General features: G+C 36.8%; 2 protein-coding genes across 2 annotated transcripts; both read right to left on the bottom strand.

Moving 5' to 3' along the window:
* Positions 1-763: 763 nt before the first annotated feature.
* Positions 764-2,638, bottom strand: LOC113360982. Its single transcript, XM_026604386.1, has one exon. The coding sequence runs from the start codon at positions 2,636-2,638 to the stop codon at positions 764-766; it is 1,875 nt and encodes a 624-aa protein (XP_026460171.1).
* A 3,509-nt stretch (positions 2,639-6,147) lies between these two features.
* On the bottom strand, positions 6,148-7,486 carry LOC113337350 (F-box protein At5g07610-like). Its single transcript, XM_026583057.1, has 2 exons — positions 6,514-7,486; positions 6,148-6,411 (listed from the first exon to the last, which is right to left on the bottom strand). The coding sequence occupies exons 1-2, from the start codon at positions 7,449-7,451 to the stop codon at positions 6,186-6,188; spliced, it is 1,164 nt and encodes a 387-aa protein (XP_026438842.1). The 5' UTR covers positions 7,452-7,486; the 3' UTR covers positions 6,148-6,185.
* Between the last annotated feature and the right edge of the window lie 17,145 nt (positions 7,487-24,631).

The raw sequence follows: 24,631 nt of genomic DNA on the forward strand, positions 1-24,631 counted from the left end.
CAATCCCCACATTAGAAGCATCATATTCCACCACGAATAGCTTCTCAAAATATGGCAGAACCAAAACTGGAGCCTCAGTTATTAGTTTTTTAATCTTCTCAAATGCGATTGATGCTTCTTTTGTCCACCGAAAAGTTTTCCCTTTCAGACACTCAGTTATAGGGCTCATAATAGTACTAAACCCTTTATAAACCTACGATAGAAGGTAGCTAAACCATGAAAACTACGCACATCAGTCACACATTGAGGTATAGGCCAGTCCACAGTCGCTTTCTCTTTCATAGGATCAGCCTTTAAACCACTAGCAGAAATAATATATCCCAAAATTCTACTTCTTCGCGCAAAATGGGCATTTCTTAATATTGAGATATAATGTTTCCTTCAAAAGAACCTCCATCAATTGTTTTAGATGAACTAGGTGTTACTCCTTGGTATGACTATACACCAGAATATCATCGAAGTAAACTACTACAAATGAACCAATGAAAGGACGTAATACCTCTGTCATCATTCGCATGAATGTACTGGGAGCATTAGAAAGGCCGAAAGGCATTACAAGCCATTCATAGAGGTCATCCGGTGTTTTAAACGCAGTTTTCCATTCATCCCCACTGCGAATACGTATTTGATGATATCCACTTCGGAAGTCTAACTTCGAGAAAAACTTAGCACCAGCCAACATGTTCAACATATCCTCCAACCTAGGTATAGGAAACCTATACTTGATGGTGATCTTGTTGATTGCTCGGCTGTCTATGCACATTCACCAAGAACCATCTTTCTCGGGAGTCAATAAGGCTGGTACAACACACAAACTTTTGTTCTCCTTGACCAAACCCTTGTTCAATAACTCCTCTACTTGTCTTCGTATCTCCAATCGATGTGCAAGAGGCATCCTATACGCTTCCAAGTTAGGTAGCGCAGATCCTGGCGCCAAGTCAATGGCATGTTGTATGTCCCTCATTGGAGGCAGCATATTCGGTAGCTCTCTAGGCGCAAGTTCTTCGAAAAGTTTCAACAATTCAGTGATTTCAGAAGGTTGTTCATGACTTTCCAGGACAATATCAGATGTTGATTTACACATTAGCGCATAGATCACACCAGTTTCTTTGCATTCATTCTGAAACTGTTTACAAGTTAATAAACTTGTTGACTGCCCCTTCTCTTCTCTTCCACCTTGCACGTCTTCTTCCTTCATAGGATGCAACGTCATCTTATTTCCGTTACACACGAAACTGTAAGTATTAGCTTCAGTCAAGTGGGTCATCTTCTTATCAAACAACCAAGGTCTGCCTAATAGTATGTGACAAGCATCCATAGGTGCAACATCACACCACACTTCATCTTCAAAATTGCCAATAGAAAACTTCACTAAGCATCTTTTCGTGATAGGTACTGCGTTTCTTTTCTTAAACCAAGCAATCTTATATGGGTGAGGGTGTTTCTTGGTTAACAGACTTAGCTTGTCTACAACTTCTTGAGAAACTATATTCTCACAACTTCCATCATCTAAAATCAGTTTGAAAACCTTACCACCACAGAAAACTTGTGTGCGAAAAATACTCTTTCGACGCCAATCTTCCTCCTCGTCATCAACCCTAGGACACATAAGAATTCTGCGGACAACCAGATTCTCCCCTCTCACTGACATCAAGTCTTCCTCTTCACCCTCCGATTCATCATACTTAGGGTCTCCAAACCATCCTTCGTCACTACCATCTTCAATGAAATTAACCCGCTTTTGTGGACAAGTGTAAGTCATACGATCATCTCCTCCACATGTATAACACTTGGCCACCAAACGAGTGCCGACTTTGGGCACTCCGCTTGCAGTTGGAGTTGTTGTTGAGGTGCTGGCCCCTTCTTTGCTCTTGTTACTCCAAACTGATGCTTTTGGTGCAGTTCTACTCCAGTTGGATGTGGCTTTCATTCGGCTCGCAGAGTTTCGGTTCTTTGAACGTTGATTCACTCTCTCCTCTGCCTTCAGAGCAAATTGATAAGCATCTACCAGGTTGGTAACCCGTAGGAGACCAAACTCTTCTCGAATTCCTATGTTTAGACCCAGGATATATCTTGCTGCAAGTTGTTCGAGTGTCTCATTCAATCCAACTCTTAAATAAATATTATAGAACTCTGTTGTATACTCCTCAACACTTAGTGCACGTTGACGAAAGTTATAAAACTTTTCATACAACGTTACCAAATAATCAGGTGGAAGAAATTGCTTCCGCAACTTCTGTTTCATGTGATCCCATGACCTGATTTTCTCTTTGCCTTGCCTTGTACGCTGTTCTTCCAGCTTTTTCCACCATTGCAAAGCCATTCCCTTCAGCTTCAACTTTACAAACAACACCTTCCGATCTTCAGCTATAGGCTTCCATTCGAAGTAGTTCTCTATGCTAGTTTCCCAATCTAGGAAATCTTCCGCGTGCATCCTTCCAGACATATCACTCACTTCAACCTTCACGCCACCAGAATTCAAATCCAGGGCTTTAACCAACCTATCTTCCAATCTGTCATGATGTGGACCATGAACAACACGATCATGAAAAGGATTTTCATCTTCGTCGCGTTCATCTTCTTCAGATAAACCTTCAGGTGAATCCAAAGGGTTGGGTCGGCCCTCTGGTCTCTCCATACGGGCTTCGGCACGTTCTCGTCGCTCTAGGGTTTGCAACGCTGCGACATGCCTTCCATCAAGGTTCTAAACTCGTTAATATCATTGTTTCCACCTCTACCTCCACCTCTACCTCTAACTCGAAGTCTACCTGCCATAGTAGTTAGCTAGGGTTTGGGTTTGTTTTGTTCTAGCGCCAATTAATGCACAGCTAGAAAACAGAAACAATAAACTAAGGTAATTGACAAAGATAAACGATGAGAATTCTAGATTGAAGCAATAAGAACGAAGATAAGGAGTTTCTAGGATAAACCTAACTCACTTGTATAATCAATAGATTATAATCGTATGAAAATATAATAAAAGTCTGCCCTCTTTGGACGACCTAGCAACCTATTTATACTAGAAAGAAACCTAAATAGGGAAAACTAACTCTTGGACAGAGATGCCCTTTCTTAAGAGACAAACTAGCAAAATGTATCCTAAAATAAAGAAACTCTACAGAGACATATTATGCCCCTGCATCACACAGACAATTTACATCTAGCTTTTACACTGGTATTATGTGCATTCAAGACTTTAGACACATGCAAAGAATTCAAACAGGCTGTCTTTGGCGTTCCTTAATTTTTATGCTTCGTATAACATAAGAAGAAGACACTCTTGGATTCAGATTAGGGATCAAACGGGATGTGAAATTGGGCATATTTTATAATGCCATCAGTTTGGGCATTTTTGCATTGTTTTGATCTTTATTTCTTGATGTCGTCTTAATTCTATGGCAAGTAGTAGTGTACTTGAACATAGCTTTCTCTAATTGCTCTGCTTGAAATTTGAGGACTCGTTTACTTGAAAATTTTAATTGAATGGCCATGAAGTACACTAGGAAGAGTCCCCATTTTGAAGGAGTGTGGGATAAAATGAAGACTTCGCATGATTTTCTCATGTCTTGAACCTGAGCAGTCTCTATAAGAACCTTCAGGGACATATGTGGGACTCCTGAATGGCTGACTGAGTTAAAATATTAAGGTCTGCATTTGGTAATGAATAACCAAAACTAGTTTTGTTTAGTTTTTAAAGATCTAGTTAAGCTTCAATGCATTTTTTCTTTACATTCAGAATCAAGATAATTTTACATTCTTGTTCAAACCTGATCAGTACCAATGAGATTTGGTGGTTTATCATTGTTGTCATCCGCTGTAATCAGCAAAATTGATCACTTAACACATTTCTGTTGAGTCATTTCTTTTTGTATTCATATTTGCATCACTGTTGTAGTATTGACTCATTCCTTATCCAAAATTTGGCCTCCATTTGTGTCGAATTCACCATTCAGTTCCTAGACTTTACCTGCAAAAGTTTTGTCCCTGGAAATTTCTGTAATACTAGAATCCCTTTCTTAATCCTAAATTTCTGGAACCGTCCCAAAGGTATAAAAATCTAGCATTCTTGCGGTGGTTTTTTCTGTTGTAGTAGCTTAGGATCAGATGGTAATACAACACAATTACACCTGCGTTCCTTTTATATTCTTTGCCCGTTTTTTCATAGTCCCAATTCATTGAAATGTTGTTGGGGGCATAAATTTATTTCAGAGGGTCTAAACTCCAACTTCCTTATGCTTATTCCCAATATCGAAGGTGGTAAAAAATCTTTACAATTTCAGACCCATTGGTCTAAGTAATTTCTGTTTTAAAGTATTCACCAGAATCATTACTTCCAGGTTTGGTCTTCTAATGGACAAGCTTGTTTCTACTCAACAAGGTGTATCCATGAAAAGATATTTTTAGCTTCTGAGCTTGTAAGATGACTGTTCAACTGGATATTACACAAGCCTATGATACTTTAAGTTGGGAGTTCAGTCTTGAAGTCTTGATGCAATTTGGTCTCTCAAGTGGATTAAGGTTTTGACCATACGCATCCTAAAATTTTTGCGAATAAACAGCTGCTCCGCTAATAAAACAGGGTTTATCTTTGGCTGATGGAGTTGTTTAAAACTGCAAAAATTTGTATCATGTTAAACGGAGGTCCAGTGGGTTATTTTGGTATGGAAAGAGGCTTAAAGCAGGGGGAGATCCTCTTTCCCCTGTTATATTTGTGATAGCTGAAGATGTTTTGAGCAGAAAGTTAACTCAGTTGGTGGAGAATGGTAATATTCAGCGGCCTATTGTCTCCAGAAAAGGTATTCCTCCTACCCACTTATTTTTTGCTGTTGAGATTTTCATTTTTCTAAATGGAAAGAGAAAAGGTCTGGATTGTGTAATGAAACTTCTTATGGATTTCCAGCAACCTTCTGGTCAGTAGTGAGCAGAGAAAGCTGATACTTTGTGGATTGTGTTATAAATGACAGAAGAAGATATGTTGCAAGCAGCTTACATATGGACTTAGCTTCTTTTCCAAGTACATTGGAGTAGTACGTATGCCGGGTAAAGTTAAATCTAATCACGTGTGGCCTATGTGGAAATGTTGCAAGAGAAATTAGCAAACTGGAAGGTAATAAGCTAGCTTTCCAGGATAGAGGGACTCTCGTAAATTCGTTTTAAGTAACGTTTGTGTATTTAATATGGCTGTTTATAGATGGCCAAAGAGTATCGTTTTTGAGTGTCAAGGTCATAAGAAACTTCTTTGGTCAGGGATGCTGATGCTAAGAAGATCACACTTTGAAATTGGAGATAGTCTCTGTATGTGATATTCTTCCCATGAGCTGTTGATTTTGAAACATTTTGGGATTGAAAGCAGAATAGTTAAGGTTATAAGGCCGTCGGATGCAAGTTTAACCTTCCTCCTGCATACGTTGATCTTGTTTACTGCGATGGAGCCACGAGAGGAAATCCTGGTATTGCAGGATATGGCTTTGTTGTCAGAAATAGTACTACTACTGGAGGTTTCCTACTGTAGAGTCTGGTGGTTTGGGTGCGGCGACTAACTTTCTTGCTGAAGTTGGGTCTGTTATTAATGCTCCTGAGTGACTTACTAGAATGGCCTTCTGAAAACTCTTCTAGATTTAGATGATTTGTTTGCTTAGTAGTCGTCTGTGACTTTACTTTTAGTTGTTTTAGTTCTAACTTTTTGTGTTTCCCTCTTTTGTAACTTCATTTGGTGCTCGCGCTTAATAAAATTTGTCTTTTGAGAAAAAAAAGAATCGTAATCTCAATTCAGGAAGAAAGTTTCTTTTCGATTTGCAGTACTGCTATAGCTTGTGATTTTCAAGTCACACTGTGAAGTTGTTTGTATTTAGAGATCAATGAAAAACGCCCATTTAAAAGGTTCTGTGTTTGGATGCCCTTCATAGTTTTTCTAAGTCTGGTGTGTTTTAGAATGGTTAATTGCATTGTTCAACTTATGTTGTGATTCAAGTAACTTGTGTCTGTCAGTCTTATCCAGATTTAGAGAACAAAATATGGGTGCTACTGGCACCTAGTCAACAGAACATAAGAAGAGTCTTAGCACTCCAGAGGATTATACAAATTTCAAAGTTTAAAGATCAAAGTGCACACCTTCAAGTATCAAAATTCTGAAAGAATTTGGTTCATCTGCGCACTGGCGATGCATAGAGTTTATAAACGAGCGGTTAAACAATAGCGAGTGACTCGATGTATTGATGGGCGTAAAACCACCTGTAATGAAGTGATTCCTCCCCAATAGGATTTGGCGACAAATTATGTGTTGTTATGAAACTCATGTCCTTAAACTTGTAGCAAATAATCTTACCAGGTATATGGATTACTAGATTTGATTCTTCTTCTTTATCTTCTTCTCGAACAAGCAAGATTGAGAATTCCACTCCATGCAAAGATCTTAAAATGAGAAAATTGTTATCGTCAAATTTATGTGGAAATATCTCCGGATATAAAACTATAAGATTTCCAATATCGACTTTGTACTTTACGTTCCAGCACCTGTAATTGTTGTCCATTTCCAGTATCTCAAAACATGTTGAATAGTGATTGTAAATTGGTATAAGATGCAAACAACCCTTGTATGCACCAAAATACCCAATCCTCCTGTCATACCCTTCATCAATATCCGGTGTTGGCGGCACTGGCATTTCCATTAGTAGTTCCTGTTCCATATCAAAATAACCAAAAGAGTTACTTAAGCTAATCCACTTGCCAAACTTTGTTGCATTGATCCAGTGCAATGAGCCATTCCAGAACACACCAGACCTGCGGAACGAATCATTATGTCCACGGAAAGGTTTTCCGGAGACCTTCCAGGTAGCAGTTTGCAAATCAAAAATCTCAATCTGGAGTTGGTCTTTGCCAACCTCCCAAACAAAGACAACTTTGTAATGAGGTGATATAAGTGGATTGAAAGCTACGCTCACACTGCGAACCGAAACTAAACTGTTCGGCTGATGCTCAAATTTAAGTATGCTTTTGTACCGGTTTGTGGATGGATTGTAGATGTAATAGGTTTCGTCACTTGTAGGCGCACATCTAAAGCTGCTACAACAGATAAGTCCATTACATGATCCATCAATCTTTAAACCTGGTGCATCATTCACAAAATTGAGAAATTTTAAAGGCACACCACCATTGACTTTCTTACCATCCAGTCTGATAAATTCATATGCGAAGTTGTCAGCATAAGACAATTTCAGCAAGAATAATCCTGGACTTGAAAGGCGTGCTTGGATTGTGTACTTACGAATGAACAATGGATCTGAAATGAGAGAGGACCAACCTTTTGATACACATTTGAAAACAATAAGAGATCTTACCGGCAAATACAACAATATAGGTATTAAAAGATCATTATTGTTCGCAATAACAGATGCAGATGGTGATGAAATCTTATCACTGATGCGTGGAAGTTTACGAGAACATGAAGCCATCTTGAAATGAAAGAATTCTTTGGAGAATAGTAAAGGGTTAGGAGTCTTAGGGCTCCTCCCTGTTGTATTTGTTTAACAATGAATTGAAATTTAAAAAAGAAAAAGTCATGGAGAAAAATTCCGTATTGTATTGGGGATATATAGTAGTAGGGTGGATTAATTCCCTGATATGAAAATGTTAGAAACAGGACTTTCTGCGGGTGACCTGGGATATATGCAGTGGATTCCCTGTGCCCTCCCTTCCTGGGAGGTCTTGGGTCGATTCCCATTAGCAGCAAAGGTTGTATGGTAGTACGGAAGGGGTTTAGGCAAGTTGCTTGCCGGTGGGGATGGCCCAATTGGCTAGGTGGGACCAACACAGTTGCTAATGATTGTGGAACTATACGGCTAGCCACGACAGGAATGTTAAAGTGGCAAATTTTTTGTTTTTCACGAGATATGAGTCGTTATTCAAAAAGGCATTGGAGCGCAGCTTGTTGCTAGGCTTCCAACTAATTTTTTTTTGTAATCTTTTCATTCACTAGTGATTTTTATTACAAATTTTCTCTTCTATACTTTAAATATTGAACTTGAAGAAAGATATATTAAAATTTTAAACTGGGTGCCTAGCTCCTCGAGACGAAGGGATTGGCGCCTAGCCTCGCCTAGCGCCTAATACACCATAGGTTAGGAGTTTTAGTTTGCTAAACGTAACAACTTCAGAGAACAAAATTACGGTTAGCAAACTGGACATACTTAATCGTGACTGGTTCTGCAAACTTAATTTTTCTACTTATTTCAATAAATCAGCCCATTTCAAACACAAAACAGGGAAAAAACAGAAGAGTTGTATCGAATCAAAACATAACAACACCATTGGGTGCGGTCAAAGAACAACCAAATCAATATCATTTTATCAAATTTGATTCTTTCTTATCAAAATCCTCTCTCTTAATAAACCATCAAACGAAAAACCAAAACAAATTCATCAAACAAAATTGAAATCAAAATCATCAAAAAAGAAATCTAAAGAAAAATTAATCAACAATCATCGACAAAGCAAATCAAAAAATCATAAACAAAAACAGATTTGTTTCATACCAACAGAAAATGGTTACACCACAAGAAAGATTAGCAGAACAATAAGAGGAGTAATTGAAGATCAAAGTATGTACTCCTTCACCCACAACAAAAAGGAAGAAAAACATTGTTACTCCTTCAACAACATCAAAAAGAAAAAAAAAAAGATTATTACTCCCGAATCAATAACTAAAAGGAAGAAAACAATTTTACCAAAAAAAAAAAATACAACGAAAATTTCGCTCTTGTACATATCATACTTAAATAAGCGTCAGTACATATCAATACGTATTTTTGGATACTTAGTGTGGATAATCCAACAATACATAATGATATGTACTACGTAAAAAATAGTTGAATAATGATTAGTACATATTAATATGTACTGTTAGATACTTAGGCTACATATAAGCTAGGTATATATATATCAATATGTATTACCATGCAAATGAGAAAAAGAAGTAAAAATAGTATGTATTTGACAATAAATATTGACATGTCCTAATGGAAAAAATTGTCTTTTTACGGTATATATCAACATGCACAGTTGGATAGGGTGTATTAGGTACATATCAATATGTATTTTGGTTTTCGATGCTCGAATACCAACAATATGTTTTTAGTGAACAAATAACCTTATTGATTAGACAGGTAATTAATATGAAGAATACGAAATAAAATACAAAAGGACCTGTAAAAACCACTAGGAGGTTATACAGATATGGTTTTACGGGATTGTATGTTCTTGTGAAAAAATTAAGAATGAAGACCTGAAATTGACCAGTGCACAGTTGCAAATGATAAGTAATCGAGGTGTTATGCGGGAACTTATTCTTGATTTTTTGGTACAAGAAATTTGATGAAAATAATTGGTTGAAGAATGAAGCATTGTCACTAAACTGTTACGTTGTTATAGGAAAGGCAGAGTGCCAAACGATCTTACATTTTGTAATAAATGGAACAACACATGTTATGACTCCACACCGGGGATTCATTCTTGGGATGCCAAGAATGACTAAAGGAGAATACGAAGGTCGGTCCCTCACAAGAAAAGGTGGATGGCGTCATGCAGAATTCTTCAAAAAGAATTTTCATATTGTGTAAAAGAATGACGAGAACGATGATTCAAAAAGCAATCTTGTACCTGAAGTGACTCAACGTAATGTAAAATTAGTCTCAAAAGATGATAAAAAAAATTGACCAAAGATGCATTTAGCTTGACTGAAAAGTACATTGGTTATGTTGAGAATGTTGAGGATGCAAAGAAGGTATCATGGCCATATACATTTTAACTTAGAGAAAGAACTCAATGATAATGTGTTTAAAGTAGAGGTTGTGTTGGATATTTTTTGGTAATATCTTCTTCACTTTAAATTCTTTCTAATTTCATGTATGTTAGAACATTACTCGGTTGAACCCACCAACCGTTGGTATGTCAAGTTTGGTTGTCATTGTTAGTTCAAAAACTCAGAGATACTTGATTTGATTCCTAGAGTCAACTTTGTTAGGCTACACTAGGAACATATCAATGTTGAATCTTGCTCTTGTTATTCATGAAGAACCTTGTTAGAGCATAGCTCGATCGAACTCGCAATTTTTGCTACCTCAAGCTTGTTGTCAATGTTAGATGTAGAAAGCTATATATTGATTTTCAGTATACTAAAGTCAAGTCTCGGACTAGGGTTAGAGCATGGTATTTGAGTGTCAGACATCATAGAATAACCCTCGAATATTGAAGAGTAAAGGACAAACGGAGATGTTTGCGAGAATTCATTAACAAAGACGTAGGTGAAGACTGACATATCATATTTACTCATGAATATATATATATATATATATATCATTTTATCTTATGAGATGATGTCGCATGATTTTAGTAGATTCAATATTGCAAAGAAAAAATTTCGAGTTCAAGCTTGTCTTGTTTAAACTCTCGGAATATGATTCAAGCACTGCATGTTCAGAACAATCTATTATTCATGAACTATTTATTTTAAGTTGATCATTTGAAAATTGCCCAAGAAATAGTACATATTGTCTATGGATATTGTGAAAGTTTCAAATTAATTATGAGAGCTACGAACTAGTTGGCGCAAGGTACACACTTGTTGTGTTACCAAAATTACAGTATGAATTCCAAATATTTGTAGAGTTTTCCAAACCCGGTCTGGGTGCCCTATACTATAAAGTTAAGGAGTTGGATAAGTTTGCATACCCGGGTTGCATTGCAAACCACTATTCACTGACTTCACGAACTACCAAGGTTTTCAAACTCGCGAACCCTTAGAGTTCTTTTTTCACGAACTTCTTATGTTTGGAAACCCATTAGGTATGTCGCTCACGAACTTTCAAGGTCCGCGAACCCTTTGGTTATGTTTCGTGAACTGATGTATGTGAACCTACGTAGTCCGATTTTAGCAAAAGGTCACGAACTATACTGTGATGTTCGCCTTCGCTAAGATTTTCATAAACACTTCTAAGACAACGTTATTCACAAAATATCTTTTAGCTTGTGGATTATTAATTATTTTTGAGTGTAATTGAACAATATCGCTTATGCTTATAAGGTCAAAGGTTACTTAGCCACTACGGATCATCATTTTGCATGGTTCCAGAACCTTGGAACATAATGCATATTATTCTATGTAATTTCAAGGAAGCCATTCACATGCTTACATGATTTTCCTAACAAGCATTTCATCTAAAATAGGAAAGTGTTTGTTTGAATTCTAAGATACCTGACTTGAATTCAAAACTACTTTGATCCTTGAAAATATTTATAGAGAGACTCTTGCAGTAGGTTATTCTTAATCCCTACCATGCATGTTCCCTAATTGCATAACTAGAGTTGTTCTCTATAACCTAGGTTCTTTGTGAACTGTATTTTAGGTTATGGCTTGAAGACTTCACTTAGGGATTCGTGAAGCCCGGTCAGCCTATCTTTACCTAATAGTTCTTGTGAAAAAGCGGGGCTCTAACAACACCACCCAATATTTCGCTTAGCAATCTGTATGGACTAACTCCGAAATACTTTGCTAGAGAATCAACTAGACAATCATACTCAATCTAGATAAAAGTATCTCAAGGAGTTAATATCTCTCTCTTGATTTGATTTTTACTCAAGCTAAAAACAATAGCGAGTCTTTATCAAATACAAGGAATAACTTGGACGGTACCAAAGACCAATGTCCAAGTGTTAATCAATGAAATCAACAACCACAAGGTCGGATCTCTAATCGATTAAACTTTAACGCACAACCTGTATTATTTCAATTATAAAGATAAACAATATAATGAGGAAAATGAAATAACACAGACACCAGAAATTTTGTTAACGAGGAAACCGCAAATGCAGAAAAACCCCGGGACCTAGTCCAGATTGAATACACACTGTATTAAGCCGCTACAGACACTAGCCTACTCCAAGATAACTTCGGATTGGACTATAGTTGAACCCCAATCAGTTTCCCACTAATTCAAGGTACAGTTGTACTCCTACGCCTCTGATCCCAGCATGATACTGCGCGCTTGATTCCCTTAGCTGATCTCACCCACAACCAAGAGTTGCTGCAACCCAAAATCGCAGACTTGATAATAAACAAATCTGTCTCACACAGAAAAGTCTATCAAAGGATAAATATTTCTCCCACAGAAAAACCCTAGGTTTTTGTTCCGTCTTAAGATATGAAATCAAGGGGAACATGAACAATTGATAATCCGGTCTTATATTCCCGAAGAACAACCTAGATTAATCAATCACCTCTCAACAGTCTTACTTGAATACACAAGAGGACGTCGAGGAATCACAAACAGTGAGACGAAGATGTTTGTGACTTCTTTATCTTGCCTATCGGACAACTCTCACGATATCAAGCCAATCAAAGATTTTACTCGTACGATAGAAGATGCAAGATCAGATCACACAACTACGATAAAAGTAGTATCGGTCTGGCTTCACAATCCCAATGAAGTCTCGTTAACCTGGTTTTAGAGAAGAAAACCAAAGGTTAGAGGAGAATCGACTCTAGCGAGAGCACTAGTATCACACAGACGTGTGGGGATTGGTTTTACCCAATGCTAGACCAATCCTAGATGTCTCCTATATATAGTCTTCAAATCAGGGTTTTGCCTTAGTTACAAAGCAATCAATATTCAACGTCAGATGAAAACCTGATTTAGATTCAAGCTAATATTTCTCAACCGTTAGATCGAAAACTTAGCTTGTCACACACACTTGAGATATACGTTTACTGGTTTGTGAAAACCGTGCCCAAACGTGTACGTGTATGTTGGTTCAACATAGTAACCCAAAAGGTCAACCATATGAGCATTTCATATTAACCTTGTTATTCTTCACCATAACTAGTTCAATTGACTCAAATGAACTAGTTAGAGAGTTGTTCAATTGCTATGAGATCTTATGTAACTACACAAGACACAATTGAAACAAAGATGATTCAATTCGATTGAATCGTCTCATGAACTTTATAGCCACGGTTTGCATACTGCATTCCTTAGTAATTTAAGTTTCATGTTCAGAGAACATCTTTAGATCATAACCCCCTCAAGTACGCAAAAAAGTTCGCGGACTTAAGACAACCGGCAGAGTTTTCCAAACTCAGCAGAAAATCTCGGCAAGGAGACTTCCGCCAGTTCGCGGACTAGGTTCGCGGACTGAGTTCTCAGAATAAACACGCAAACGAGTTTTTGGAAAATTACAGCAGAAATTCTCGGCAAGAGAACTTCCGTCAGTTCGCGGACTGAGTTCGAAAACTGAGTTCGCGGAATTGGCAAAGCCAATTCCTCCGGTTTCTCTCAATCAACAAAGTTCGCAAACTTCGGATTAAGGAATAAGATTTATGCACATATGTGTTTCCACACAATGCTTATATCCATCATTGGTTATATAGACCTAAACTCGCATTCCAACCATTGAAACATTCTTAGAGGACGTTATATAGTTGTTACACTATTTCTCGTCAAAGCGATTTTCAAAGTGATTGAAACATTATGACTTTCATCATTAGGTGAAGATAAAACCGATCAAAGCGAAACGCTTTACCAACACATGATTTCGAGATATAGATAGGCGAGATATACTTGGCTCGAAATATCAAATGTGTATGATCCATTCTATATAGAATACGACTTTTGTGTCATAAGAAGTAGGAAATAGAAGAGATAGACTTTTGAGTGATAGATAAGTTCAAGTCTCCACATACCTTTTTGTTGATGAAGTTCCACGGTTCCTTGAGTAGATCTTCGTCGTTGTATGATTAATCGCCATGAAGTCCTTGAGCTCAACTACACTTTTCTATCCTAGTACGAGACTTAGCTATGTAGACTAGAAATCAAGAGTCATAGTTTTGATCACTAATATTGACAAACATGCTTGAGATAGCAACGCATGCGAGGTCGACCGAGCTATGCTCTAACAATCTCCCCCTTTGTCAATTTTAGTGACAAGACTATTAATACATATGGAATACAAAAAAGATAAACTTTAGTGGCTCATATTCCATAGTCTATTCTTCAACGTTCCCTGAAATCTTCGTCCTTCCAAGTACTCCAGTGATCCCCAAAGGTTGTAAGTTTAGCATCACCGTTGTTGAAGATCTGTAGCTATAACAATGAGATAAATCGAGATTCTCGATCATTATTATACAGTGACATAGTATTATTATGTAACATAAAAGTCCAATTGCATCACGACTTTAACAATAATACTACAGTGATATGTATCACTCCCCCTTAGTCAATACTCCATCTCACATGGAAACCACTCCTCCTTACACACTGATCCGAAAACCATATGTATATGTAGTAGAACTACACATTAATTCTCCCCCTTTTTGTCAATAAAATTGGCAAAGGTACAAGAACGGGTTCCTAATGAAATTTCCGAGAAGAGACGTTTCATAGACTAAAAGAAAAAATACATACCAACTTAATTTAGATGCAATCATAAAGCCGAAGCTAAATGCATTCATCAAGGAGTTTTAAGATACAAGATAACCCCTATAAAATTTCATAGCCGCACACCCCGCAAGATATTACCATTAAGCACAAGTTCAAAAGAACTCTCCCCCATTTGATGTCATTCTCGAGAGAACAACAAGAACGACCTTAATTTCGAAGGAAAAGAAGGATTTTTAATTGGACACCAAAAACCATAGTTAAATGATTTTCTATATCCAAAACTCAATCAAATTAATCACAAGTAAACCCATGATTAATTTAATTGGAATACGCAACTAAATCAAACCACAAAAGTGATCAATTTAATTGTTTGTGCTCAACATAAGTAAGCTTACGGAGCTAAGACTAAGGTAACCATACGGAAATGACTAACTTAATCGTTCACATACTCAACATAAGGAAAACCTTACGGAATATACGACTACATCAACCAATAGAACATAGTTAGTATAGCCGTTCATATACTCAACACAAGAACTTGTGGAGTATATGAAAACTCAACTAGACTAATTACAAGAGAACCTATAATTAATCTAATTGTAATACAAACAACCAAACTAATCACGAAATTAATCAATTTAATTGTCAAAAGTTTTGCTCGACAAAAGAAGACTTTCGGAGCAAATAACTAAATAACCAACCAAGATGATTAATTTAGTTCATAATGCTCAACATATAGCATCTTATGGAACAACCAACAAAGCCAATAAGAATAATTTACTTAGTTGTATCGTGCTCAACATAAGACACACAATGGAGCCTTCACGGTAATACAAAAACAATGGATCAAAGAAGATCAACACCGCGGAATACATACAAGGATCTATTCTATCTTTCCATCACTATTTTCATAATGACATAATAGACTTTATCATTGTCACGCAAAAGATTTTACCTATTTTCCATCAAATAAATGACTGCATACGTATAACTTTTGTATTTGTCAAAAGTCCATTCGTCATTTCTGAAAAAGCGGGGGTCTAACAACACCACCCAATATTTCGCTAAGCAATCTGTATGGACTAACTCCGAAATACTTTGCTAGAGAATCAATTAGACAGTCAGACGTAATCTAGATAAAAGTATCTCAAGGAGTTAATATCTCTCTCTTGATTTGATTTTTATTCAAGCTAAAATCAATAGCGAGTCTTTATCAAATACAAGGAATAACTTGGACGGTACCAAAGACCAATATCCTAGGATCCACTAGTGGAAAATGGGTGTTTAACAACCCACTTCAGAGACCCTCATTGACTGTAGTCATCTCGTTGACCAAACATAGTTGTCTCTGATATAATAAAAAAATGCAAAACATCTGAGAGCTTAATAAACAGTCTCTGAATAAAAAAAATTATTTACCATTTTATCCCTCAGGGAACTACTGATTCAGCGACCTCTAATCATAGTCTGGGGATTGAAACTAATTGATCTAACGGCTGGGATTAAGATGCCTATCTCTTTATTAAAACCATAAAAAGGTTATCCATTACTTTCTCTTCTCTCCTCGCATGCCTTCACTATTTTTCTCTGGTTTCTCCGCCTTCACCGCTACCATCACCACCACAGGCAATAGATCAGCATCCTCCACTTCCATCACCACCACAACCATACCTACTGCTTCATCTTCTCGATTGATTTTTGTATGCTCAAAATCAACGAAACACACAAAACCCCTTAAAAACAAATCTGTATAGACTCTCACTTCACAAATTGAAACTCACTGTTAGAAATCAAAGCTTTATCTAAACCCATATCTGAACTAAAACCCATGTATCAGAAGAAATCAAGAGGAAGCTTTCTAACCCTAAATTTATAGTTGTTTTGTTCTTGAAATCATCAGGCTAATATCAATTGCTCTTGAAATCATCAGGGTAATGTCAATCTTGTTCTTCTTTCATAAATCAAACCCTAATTTCATAAAGGAAACCTGTAGATTTCAAATTATGTTTATATTTGGAATAAAATCAGAGATTTTATTTTAGGGGGTTTGTTAGGGTTTCATTAAATTGTGGTTGTAGAATTTTAATTATTTTTTTTCCCGAATTGGTATCAAAATTCTTGGATTGGGTTTGAGTTTATGCAGACGAAACTGTTTAATTAGGGGTTTTTTTTTTTTGGAACTGTATCAAGTAATATTTGGCTTTGCAATTTAAGACATGGTTTGATTTTGTGGATAAGGATTTTGTTGTCAGTTAATGGTTTATTTTTTCTTGATTTGCAGAGGGAGTATTATTGGTTTTTGATTACCGTCAATTGAGTTTTTGAGGACTTATTTGAATCTACCATCTGAGATTGTGCCTAATACTTTGAAGAAATCTGCTCAAACTGGTAGAGCAGCATATGGTGATCATCCTAGGTAAGATTTGTTAATGTTTTTCTCCTCTTATTTGATTTTTGATTGTTATTTGTGTTTTTAGGGTTTAATTTGTTGTTGTTATTGTGGTGTAATTAGGCGCAATTACGAAGGTGGTGACAGACCAAGATTTAGTGACAACTAAGGTGGATGTTGTGGTGGACCAAGAGGGGGACCACCAGGGGAGTTTGGAGCAGATAAATCTGGTGCTCCAGCTGAGCATCAACCATAATTTAAGGTTCAAATCTAGTCCCTTAGTTATAAATGAACTGTTAATGGCTTCATTGCTTTATTTTAGCAGAATAAGAGAAGAAATGAATTTTGTTGATCATATTCTCTTGTTTGTCACTGATTTGTAATGCCTGAATTGTTCATGCATCTTGTCTTGTTGGTTACTGATATGTAATTCCTGATATGATTTTGGTATGTGTTACGAGTTCATGTGTTAGACATGTTTGCTGAGCAGAAAACCGTGATATATTTAGTAATGTTGTGAGTTGGATCATGTCATTTATTTGCACATTGTATTCAGTAGTTTACGGAATTTAGGAAAAAAAAGCCTTGTTACTTTGTTAGATTTCTTTGTTGCGAAGTTAGTTCCATTATCTGCGATGCTAACTGGTTGAGACTTTCAATATTTTTTGTAATTTTCTAATTCATTATTTGTGAGAGATCTAACTACAGAAGCATGTGCCGAGTTAGCTTCACTGCCCATTTTAGTGAACTGGTAATCTCATTGATCTTTATGAGAGTTTGGATGAGACCTCCTGTTTTTTGTTGCTTTATTGACTTTGCTTTCAAATCACTGATCGCGTACAAAGTAATTTTAATCTTTTCGGCTCATGGTCCCGTTATTGTTAAATGATATTCTGATTGTTTCTGAAAGATAATTCTTGGGTAATCAAGTTTATTTGATGGTAATTTTTATTGAGCTACATAATTTCAGAATTTTGGATGATTCTGTTACTCATTATAATTATATTGCATGAATTCTATTAGTCAATACTGTAAGTTTTATATGTTAACAGTAATTGGATATAACATGAGTGATCATGAATTCGTTACTATTTTGTTAGTCAACCATGATTGTTTATTTAGTTCATTTTTTGTTTTAGGAGATGGCGCTGCAGGCTCAGGTGGTGGTGGTGGCGCTGGATTTGGCGCTGGCGCGGCAGGCTCAGGTCTTTCTTAAGTGGAAGATTGTTTCTTTTATGCTCTATCGAATAATGAGGTTTAGCGTTAGCCTTAACCACATAATGGATGTTAGATATTTAAGTTTGAATAAAGCTGCTCAAACTGGTGGAGAACCTAAGGTAAGAAAATGATATTGTCTTCTTTGAAAGGTCTAAAAGGTGGAGCACCAGGAGAAAGGTCTGGTTACTTTAACAGCAGTTATCAACTTCAGATAGCTTCTCTTTTATTTTCTTGCTTAGGTTTAGCTGTAATAGTTTAGATTTGTTGATTTATGCTGGACTGCATGAGTAACAACTAATAAGTATGATATTAATAATGTTAAGATAAAATTTGTTTATCCAAATTAATCTCATCTGTGGGGTATCGCCATGGATCTCACAATCGTTTCTATCTAATGATTTTTGTTTTATCTTTTGGTAGTGAAGTTGGATAAAAAAAATTGGGGAGCAATTACGATTAGAAAGGTTGAAGAACAGAGCTTGGAAAACTCGTATTTGTGCTCTTGAGGATATGAGATCTCCAACAACTCAGAACTCTCGCAGTAGAAACTGTCTATTCTATGAATGATAATCGTCAGGTAGTATTCAATTCTTATGGTTTACTGCTTGCTGCAAAAACTAGTTCATTTTCTTCCTCACTTAGTTGTAACACACCATGAGATTATGTTTTTCAGTTTGCATGTAAGGGCAAACTCCATGGCAGTCCATCAAGTCTGTTTTGATTCAACCTGTTCTGTATGGCTTGTATTCCATTTCCCCTTCGAGTGTCTAATAGAAACTACAATTAAATATGAAGAAGATCTTCAACCTGGTTTTAGGCAGATTAGATCACTAAAACTGTTATGTGAGGGATAATTTATAATATGACAAACAATGCGAAGACTATGATAATTCTTTTTATATTTATATCGTTATTGAAGAGGTCTTATTTGACTTAAATACCAGTAAGATTAATTCAGATTCAGACATTTCAGCTGATCTGAATCTGAATTTTTTTTATATTATAATTCAAATCTACGACCAGTATCGCGGGTCAGCATCTAGTTACTGTAAGAAACGGTCTCTGTTCAGAGACCTACGCAATAAGGGTCGTGCAGTTAAAAAACGCTTTATAAACGACCCATTCAGAGAACCCTAGAACAGGTCGTTTAACTCGTATATATGACGTGTCCTGGCGGTTGCAGAGTTGTTGTTTTCCATTAGTGATCAATCAATATCAATCAACAACCAAAGGTTGGATTTCCAATGGATGATCACGAACGCACAACTTGTATTATTTAAATTATATAAAATATAATGCGGAAAAGAAATAACACAGACACCAGAAGTTTTGTTAACGAGGAAACCGCAAATGCTGAAAAACCCCGGGACCTAGTCCAGATTGAATACACACTGTATTAAGCCGCTACAGACACTAGCCTACTCCAAGCTAACTTCGGACTGGACTATAGTTGAACCCCAATCAGTCTCCCACCGATCCAAGTTAAAGTTGTACTCCTAAGCATTTGATCCCAGCAGGATACTGCGCACTTGATTCCCTTGGCTTATCTCACCCACAACCAAGAGTTGCTGCAACCCAAAATCACAGACTTGATAATAAAAAAATCTGTCTCACACAAAAAAGTCTATCAAAGGATAAATCTGTCTCCCACAGATAAACCTTATGTTTTGTGCCGTCTTAAGATACGAAATCAAGGTGAACAAGAACCAATTGATAATCCGATGTTATATTCCCGAAGAACAGCCTAGATTAATCAATCACCTCTCTATAATCCTTGCTGACTACACAGGCGGTTTGTCGAGGAATCACAAATAGTGAGACGAAGATGTTTGTGACTTCTTTATCTTGCCTATCGGAGAACTCTCACGATCTCAAGCCAATCAAAGATTGTACTTGTACGATAAAACATGCAAGATCAGATCACACAACTACGATAAAAGTAGTATCGGTCTGGTTTCACAATCCCAATGAAGTCTTTAAGTCGTTAACCTGGTTTTAGAGAAGAAAACCAAAGGTTAAAGGAGAATATACTCTAGCGAATGCACTAATATCACACAGACGTGTGGGGATTAGTTTTGCACAATGCTAGATGTCTCCTTTATATTGCCTTCAAATCAGGGTTTTGCCTTAGTTACAAAGCAATCCATATTCTCCGTTAGATGAAAACCTGATTTAGATTCAAGATAATATTTCTCAACCGTTAGATCGAAAACTTAGCTTGTCACAAACACTTGGGTAGACGTTTACTAGGTTTGTGAAAACCATGCCCAAACGTGTACGTGTATGTTGGTTCAACATAGTAACCCAAAAGGTTAACCATATGAGCATTTCATATTAACCTTGTTCTTCCTCACCATAACTAGTTCAATTGACTCAAATGAACTAGTTAAAGAGTTGTTCAATTGCTATGAGATCTTATGTAACTACACAAGACACAATTGAAACAAAAATGATTCGATTGAATCGGCTCATGAGATTTATAGCCACGGTTTGCATAAAGCATTCCTTTGTAATTTAAGTTTCATGTTCAGAGCACATCTTTAGATCATAACCTCTTAAGCTCACAAACAAGTTCGCGGACTTAAGACAACCGGTGGAGTTTTCCAAACTCAGCGGAAAATCTCGGCAAAGAGACTTTCGCCAGTTCGCGGACTAGGTTCGCGGACTTACACGCAAACGAGTTTTTGGAAAATCCCAGCAGAAATTCTCGCTACAAGAACTTCCGTCAGTTCTCGGACTGGGTTCTCGGACTTGGCAAAGCCAATTCCTCCGGTTTCTCTCAATCAACAAAGTTCGAAAACTTCGGATTAAGGAATACATGGTTATGTAATCTAAACTTTCATTCCAATCATTGAGACATTCTCAGAGGATGTTATATAGCCGTTATTCACAGACTGTTTCACGTCAGAGCAATTCTCAAAGTAATTGAAACTTTTCATGACTTTCGTCACTAGGTGAAGATAAACTTGATCAAAGCGAAACTCTTTACCAACACATGATTTCTATATATAGATAGGCGAGATATACTCTGCTCGAAATATCAAATGTGTATGATCCAGTCTATATAGCATATGAATTTTGTCTCATAAGAAGTAGGAGATAGAAGAGATAGACTTTTGAGTGATAGATAAGTTCAATTCTCCACATATCTTTTTGTTGATGAAGTTCCACGGTTCCTTGAGTAGATCTTCATCGTTGTATGATGGATCGTCATGAAGTCCTTGAGCTCAACTACACTTTTCTATCCTAGTCTGAGACTTAGCTATGTAGGATAGAAATCAAGACTTAGAGTTTTGATCACTAGCATTGACAAACATGCTTGAGATAGCAACGCATGCGAGGTCGACTGAGCTATGCTCTAACAATCTCCCCCTTTGTCAATTTTAGTGACAAAACTATTAATCCATATGGAATACAAAAAATATAAACTTTACTGGCTCCTATTCCATAGTTTAATCTTCAACGTTCCCTGAAATCTTCGTCCTTCCAAGTACTCCAATAATCCCAAAGGTTGTAAGTTTAGCATCACCGTTGTTGAATATTCGTAGCTATAACAATGAGAGAAATCGAGATTCTCGATCATTATTATACAGTGTCATAGTATTATTATGTAACATCAAAGTCCAATTGTATCATGAATTTAACAATAATACTATGGTGATATGTATCACTCCCCCTTAGTCAGTACTCCATCTCGATCATGGAAACCACTCCCCCATTACACAATGATCCAAAAACCATATGTATTTGTAGTGTGAACTACAATATTTCTCCCCCTTTTTGTCAATAAAATTGGCAAAGGTAAAAGAACGGGATCATAATGAAATTTACACAAGTGACATTTCATAGACTAAAATAAAAATACATACCAACTTAATTTAGATGCAATCATAAAGCCGAAGCTAAATTCATCAAGGAGTTTTAAGACACAAGATAACCCCTATAAAATTCCACAGCCGCACACCCCGCAAGATATTACCATTAAGCACAAGTTCAAAAAAACTCTCCCTCATTTGATGTCATTCCCCAAAGAACAACAAGAGCGACCTTAATTTCGAAAGAAAAGAAGGATTTTGAAGCACAATAGAGATAAAAAAAAATGACAACAATCCTATAGAAACTGAATTTGGAATGTACCTACTGGAATTTCAGACTCAATTGCCCAAAAGATAAGAATAACTATAGGGGCAAGAATCATCGAAACGATTTAATGAACCAAAACAACACCAATAGACTGCCTCAAGTGTTGAAAAGTTGCAGTGTCTAAGGGTTTGGTGAGAATATCAGCCAATTGTTGTTCGAAAGGCACAAATTCCATACCAATGATACCATTTTTATAAAGATCACGAATAAAATGGTATCTTATGTCAATGTGCTTTGTTCTTGAGTTCTCAACAGGATTCTCAGTAATTCGAATCGCACTGGAGTTCTCACAAAAGATCTTCAGTATTCCAGTATCAACTCCATAATCAGCAAGCATTTGTTTCATCCATAGGAGTTGAGTACAACATGATCCGGCAGCAATGTATTCTGCTTCACATGTAGACAGGGATTGAGAGTTTTGCTTCTTGTTATGCCACGCTACAAGATTGAGACCCACATAGTAGAAGTCCCCTGATGTACTTTTTATGTCTTCTACACATCCTGCCCAATCAGCATCAGAATAAGCAGAAAGGTCAGTATTAGTACCAAAAGTGTATGAAAGACCATACCCAACAGTGTGATTTATATATCGTATGATTCTTTTTGCAGCTGCAAGATGAGATTCTCTTGGATCCGCCTGAAACCTGGCACAACAACCAACACTGAAGAAAATATCAGGTCTAGTAGTTGTAAGATACAAAAGGCTACCTATAATGGCTTGATATAGTTTTTGATCCACTTTTGCTCCTTTCTCATCCCTGTGTAATTTTCCAGTAGTAGGCATGGGAGTCAGCTTAGGAGACGACTTATCCAGACCGAATCTTGACACAAGATTTCGTGCGTACTTCTCCTGGGATAAGTAAATCCCCTCCTTATGTTTTTGAATCTGTAATCCAAAGAAGTATCTTAATTCACCAACATTGCTCATTTCAAATTCTTTAGCAAGAGAGACTTGAAAGTCTTTTGCGAATTTCTCAGAAGTTGATCCATAGATGATATCATCTACATAGATTTGAGCAATTACAACATCTTTCCCACTCCATTTGGTAAATAATATTTTATCAGCTCCTCCTTTTGAAAATCCTTTTCTAATAAGAGAGGTAGTAAGTTTATCAAACCAGGCTCTTGGTGCTTGCTTCAATCCGTATAATGCCTTCTTGAGCTTCAGCTCATGATCTGGGAAATCAAGATTTTCGAATCCCTTAGGTTGAGTAACAAAGACTTCCTCTTTTAGAATTCCATTCAGGAACGCTGATTTTATGTCCATCTGAAACAACTTAACCTTGAGAAAGCAGGCATGGGCCAATAAAAGTCGAATGGACTCAAGACATGCCACAGGAGCAAAGGTTTCGTCAAAATCAATTCCTTCAATCTTTGAATATCCTTGAGCGACAAGTCTAGCTTTATTTCTGAAAATTGTACCAAATTCATCAGACTTGTTCTTGAATATCCATTTGGTACCGACAATATTGACATTTGGAGGACAAGGTACACGTTCCCAGACATTTTTTCTTTCAAATTGATTTAACTCTTCATGCATCGCATTGACCCAAAAAGGATCTTTCAGAGCTTCATCAATATTCCTTGGTTCCACTTGCGAAAGATAACAACCAAAATTGCATATATTTTGAAGTTGACCCCTTGTTTTGGTTGTAGAATCCCTTCCCCCAATGATATTGTTGGGGTCATGATTCCTTTGAACCCATAGATTTCATGGAGGGACACGTTCTTGTTCATCAGGAATGGCTTGATCAGTGCTCTTCTCCTCGTCACTAGAAATGTCAGGATCGGTAACAGTTGGGATAACTTCAACTGATTCTGGAATTTCTTTGACTTCCTCAATTGTCTTTGTTGGAGGAAACTCAGCAGGAGAACTATCTTGACGAAAATTACTAATGTCGTCGATGATAACATTAGCAGATTCCATCATGACTTGTGTTCTGAGATTAAAAACTCGAAAATCACGACTATCAGACGCATAGCTAAGAAAGATACCTTCGTCACTTTTGGTGTCGAATTTCCCTCTCTGTTCTCGATCTTTCAGAATATAGCACTTACTTCCAAACACCCTGAGATAGTGTAGGTTAGGTTTCCTTCCATACCATAACTCATAAGGAGTGTTAAGGGTTTTAGACTTCAAATACACACGGTTGATCAAGTAGCATGCTGTAAAGACAGCTTCTCCCCAAAATCTTAAAGGTAAGTTTTTGTTGTGGAGCATTACCCTTGCCATTTCCTGGATGTTCCTATTCTTTCTTTCAGCAACTCCATTAGCTTGAGGAGTAATAAGTGGTGAGTATTGTTGAATGATCCCCAGTTCGTCACAGAATTCAAATACCTTGGTTCTTTGAATTCAGTGCCACGATCGCTTCTAATTTTCTTTAGTTTGCGACCTTGTTCATTCTGGATTATTTTAACAATAATCTTGAATTCACCAAGGGTTTCATTCTTA

The sequence above is a fragment of the Papaver somniferum genome, chromosome 1 (assembly GCF_003573695.1).
Source record: "Papaver somniferum cultivar HN1 chromosome 1, ASM357369v1, whole genome shotgun sequence".
NCBI classification, from domain to species: Eukaryota; Viridiplantae; Streptophyta; class Magnoliopsida; order Ranunculales; family Papaveraceae; genus Papaver; species Papaver somniferum.

Coding starts and splice junctions, on each gene's coding strand:
- LOC113360982 (XM_026604386.1), bottom strand. CDS start 2,638: ATGGAGAGACCAGAGGGCCGACCCAACCCTTTGGATTCACCTGAAGGT.
- LOC113337350 (XM_026583057.1), bottom strand. CDS start 7,451: ATGGCTTCATGTTCTCGTAAACTTCCACGCATCAGTGATAAGATTTCA. Junction 6,412..6,513: donor GAAATGGACAACAATTACAG/GTGCTGGAACGT, acceptor TCTCATTTTAAG/ATCTTTGCATGGAGTGGAAT.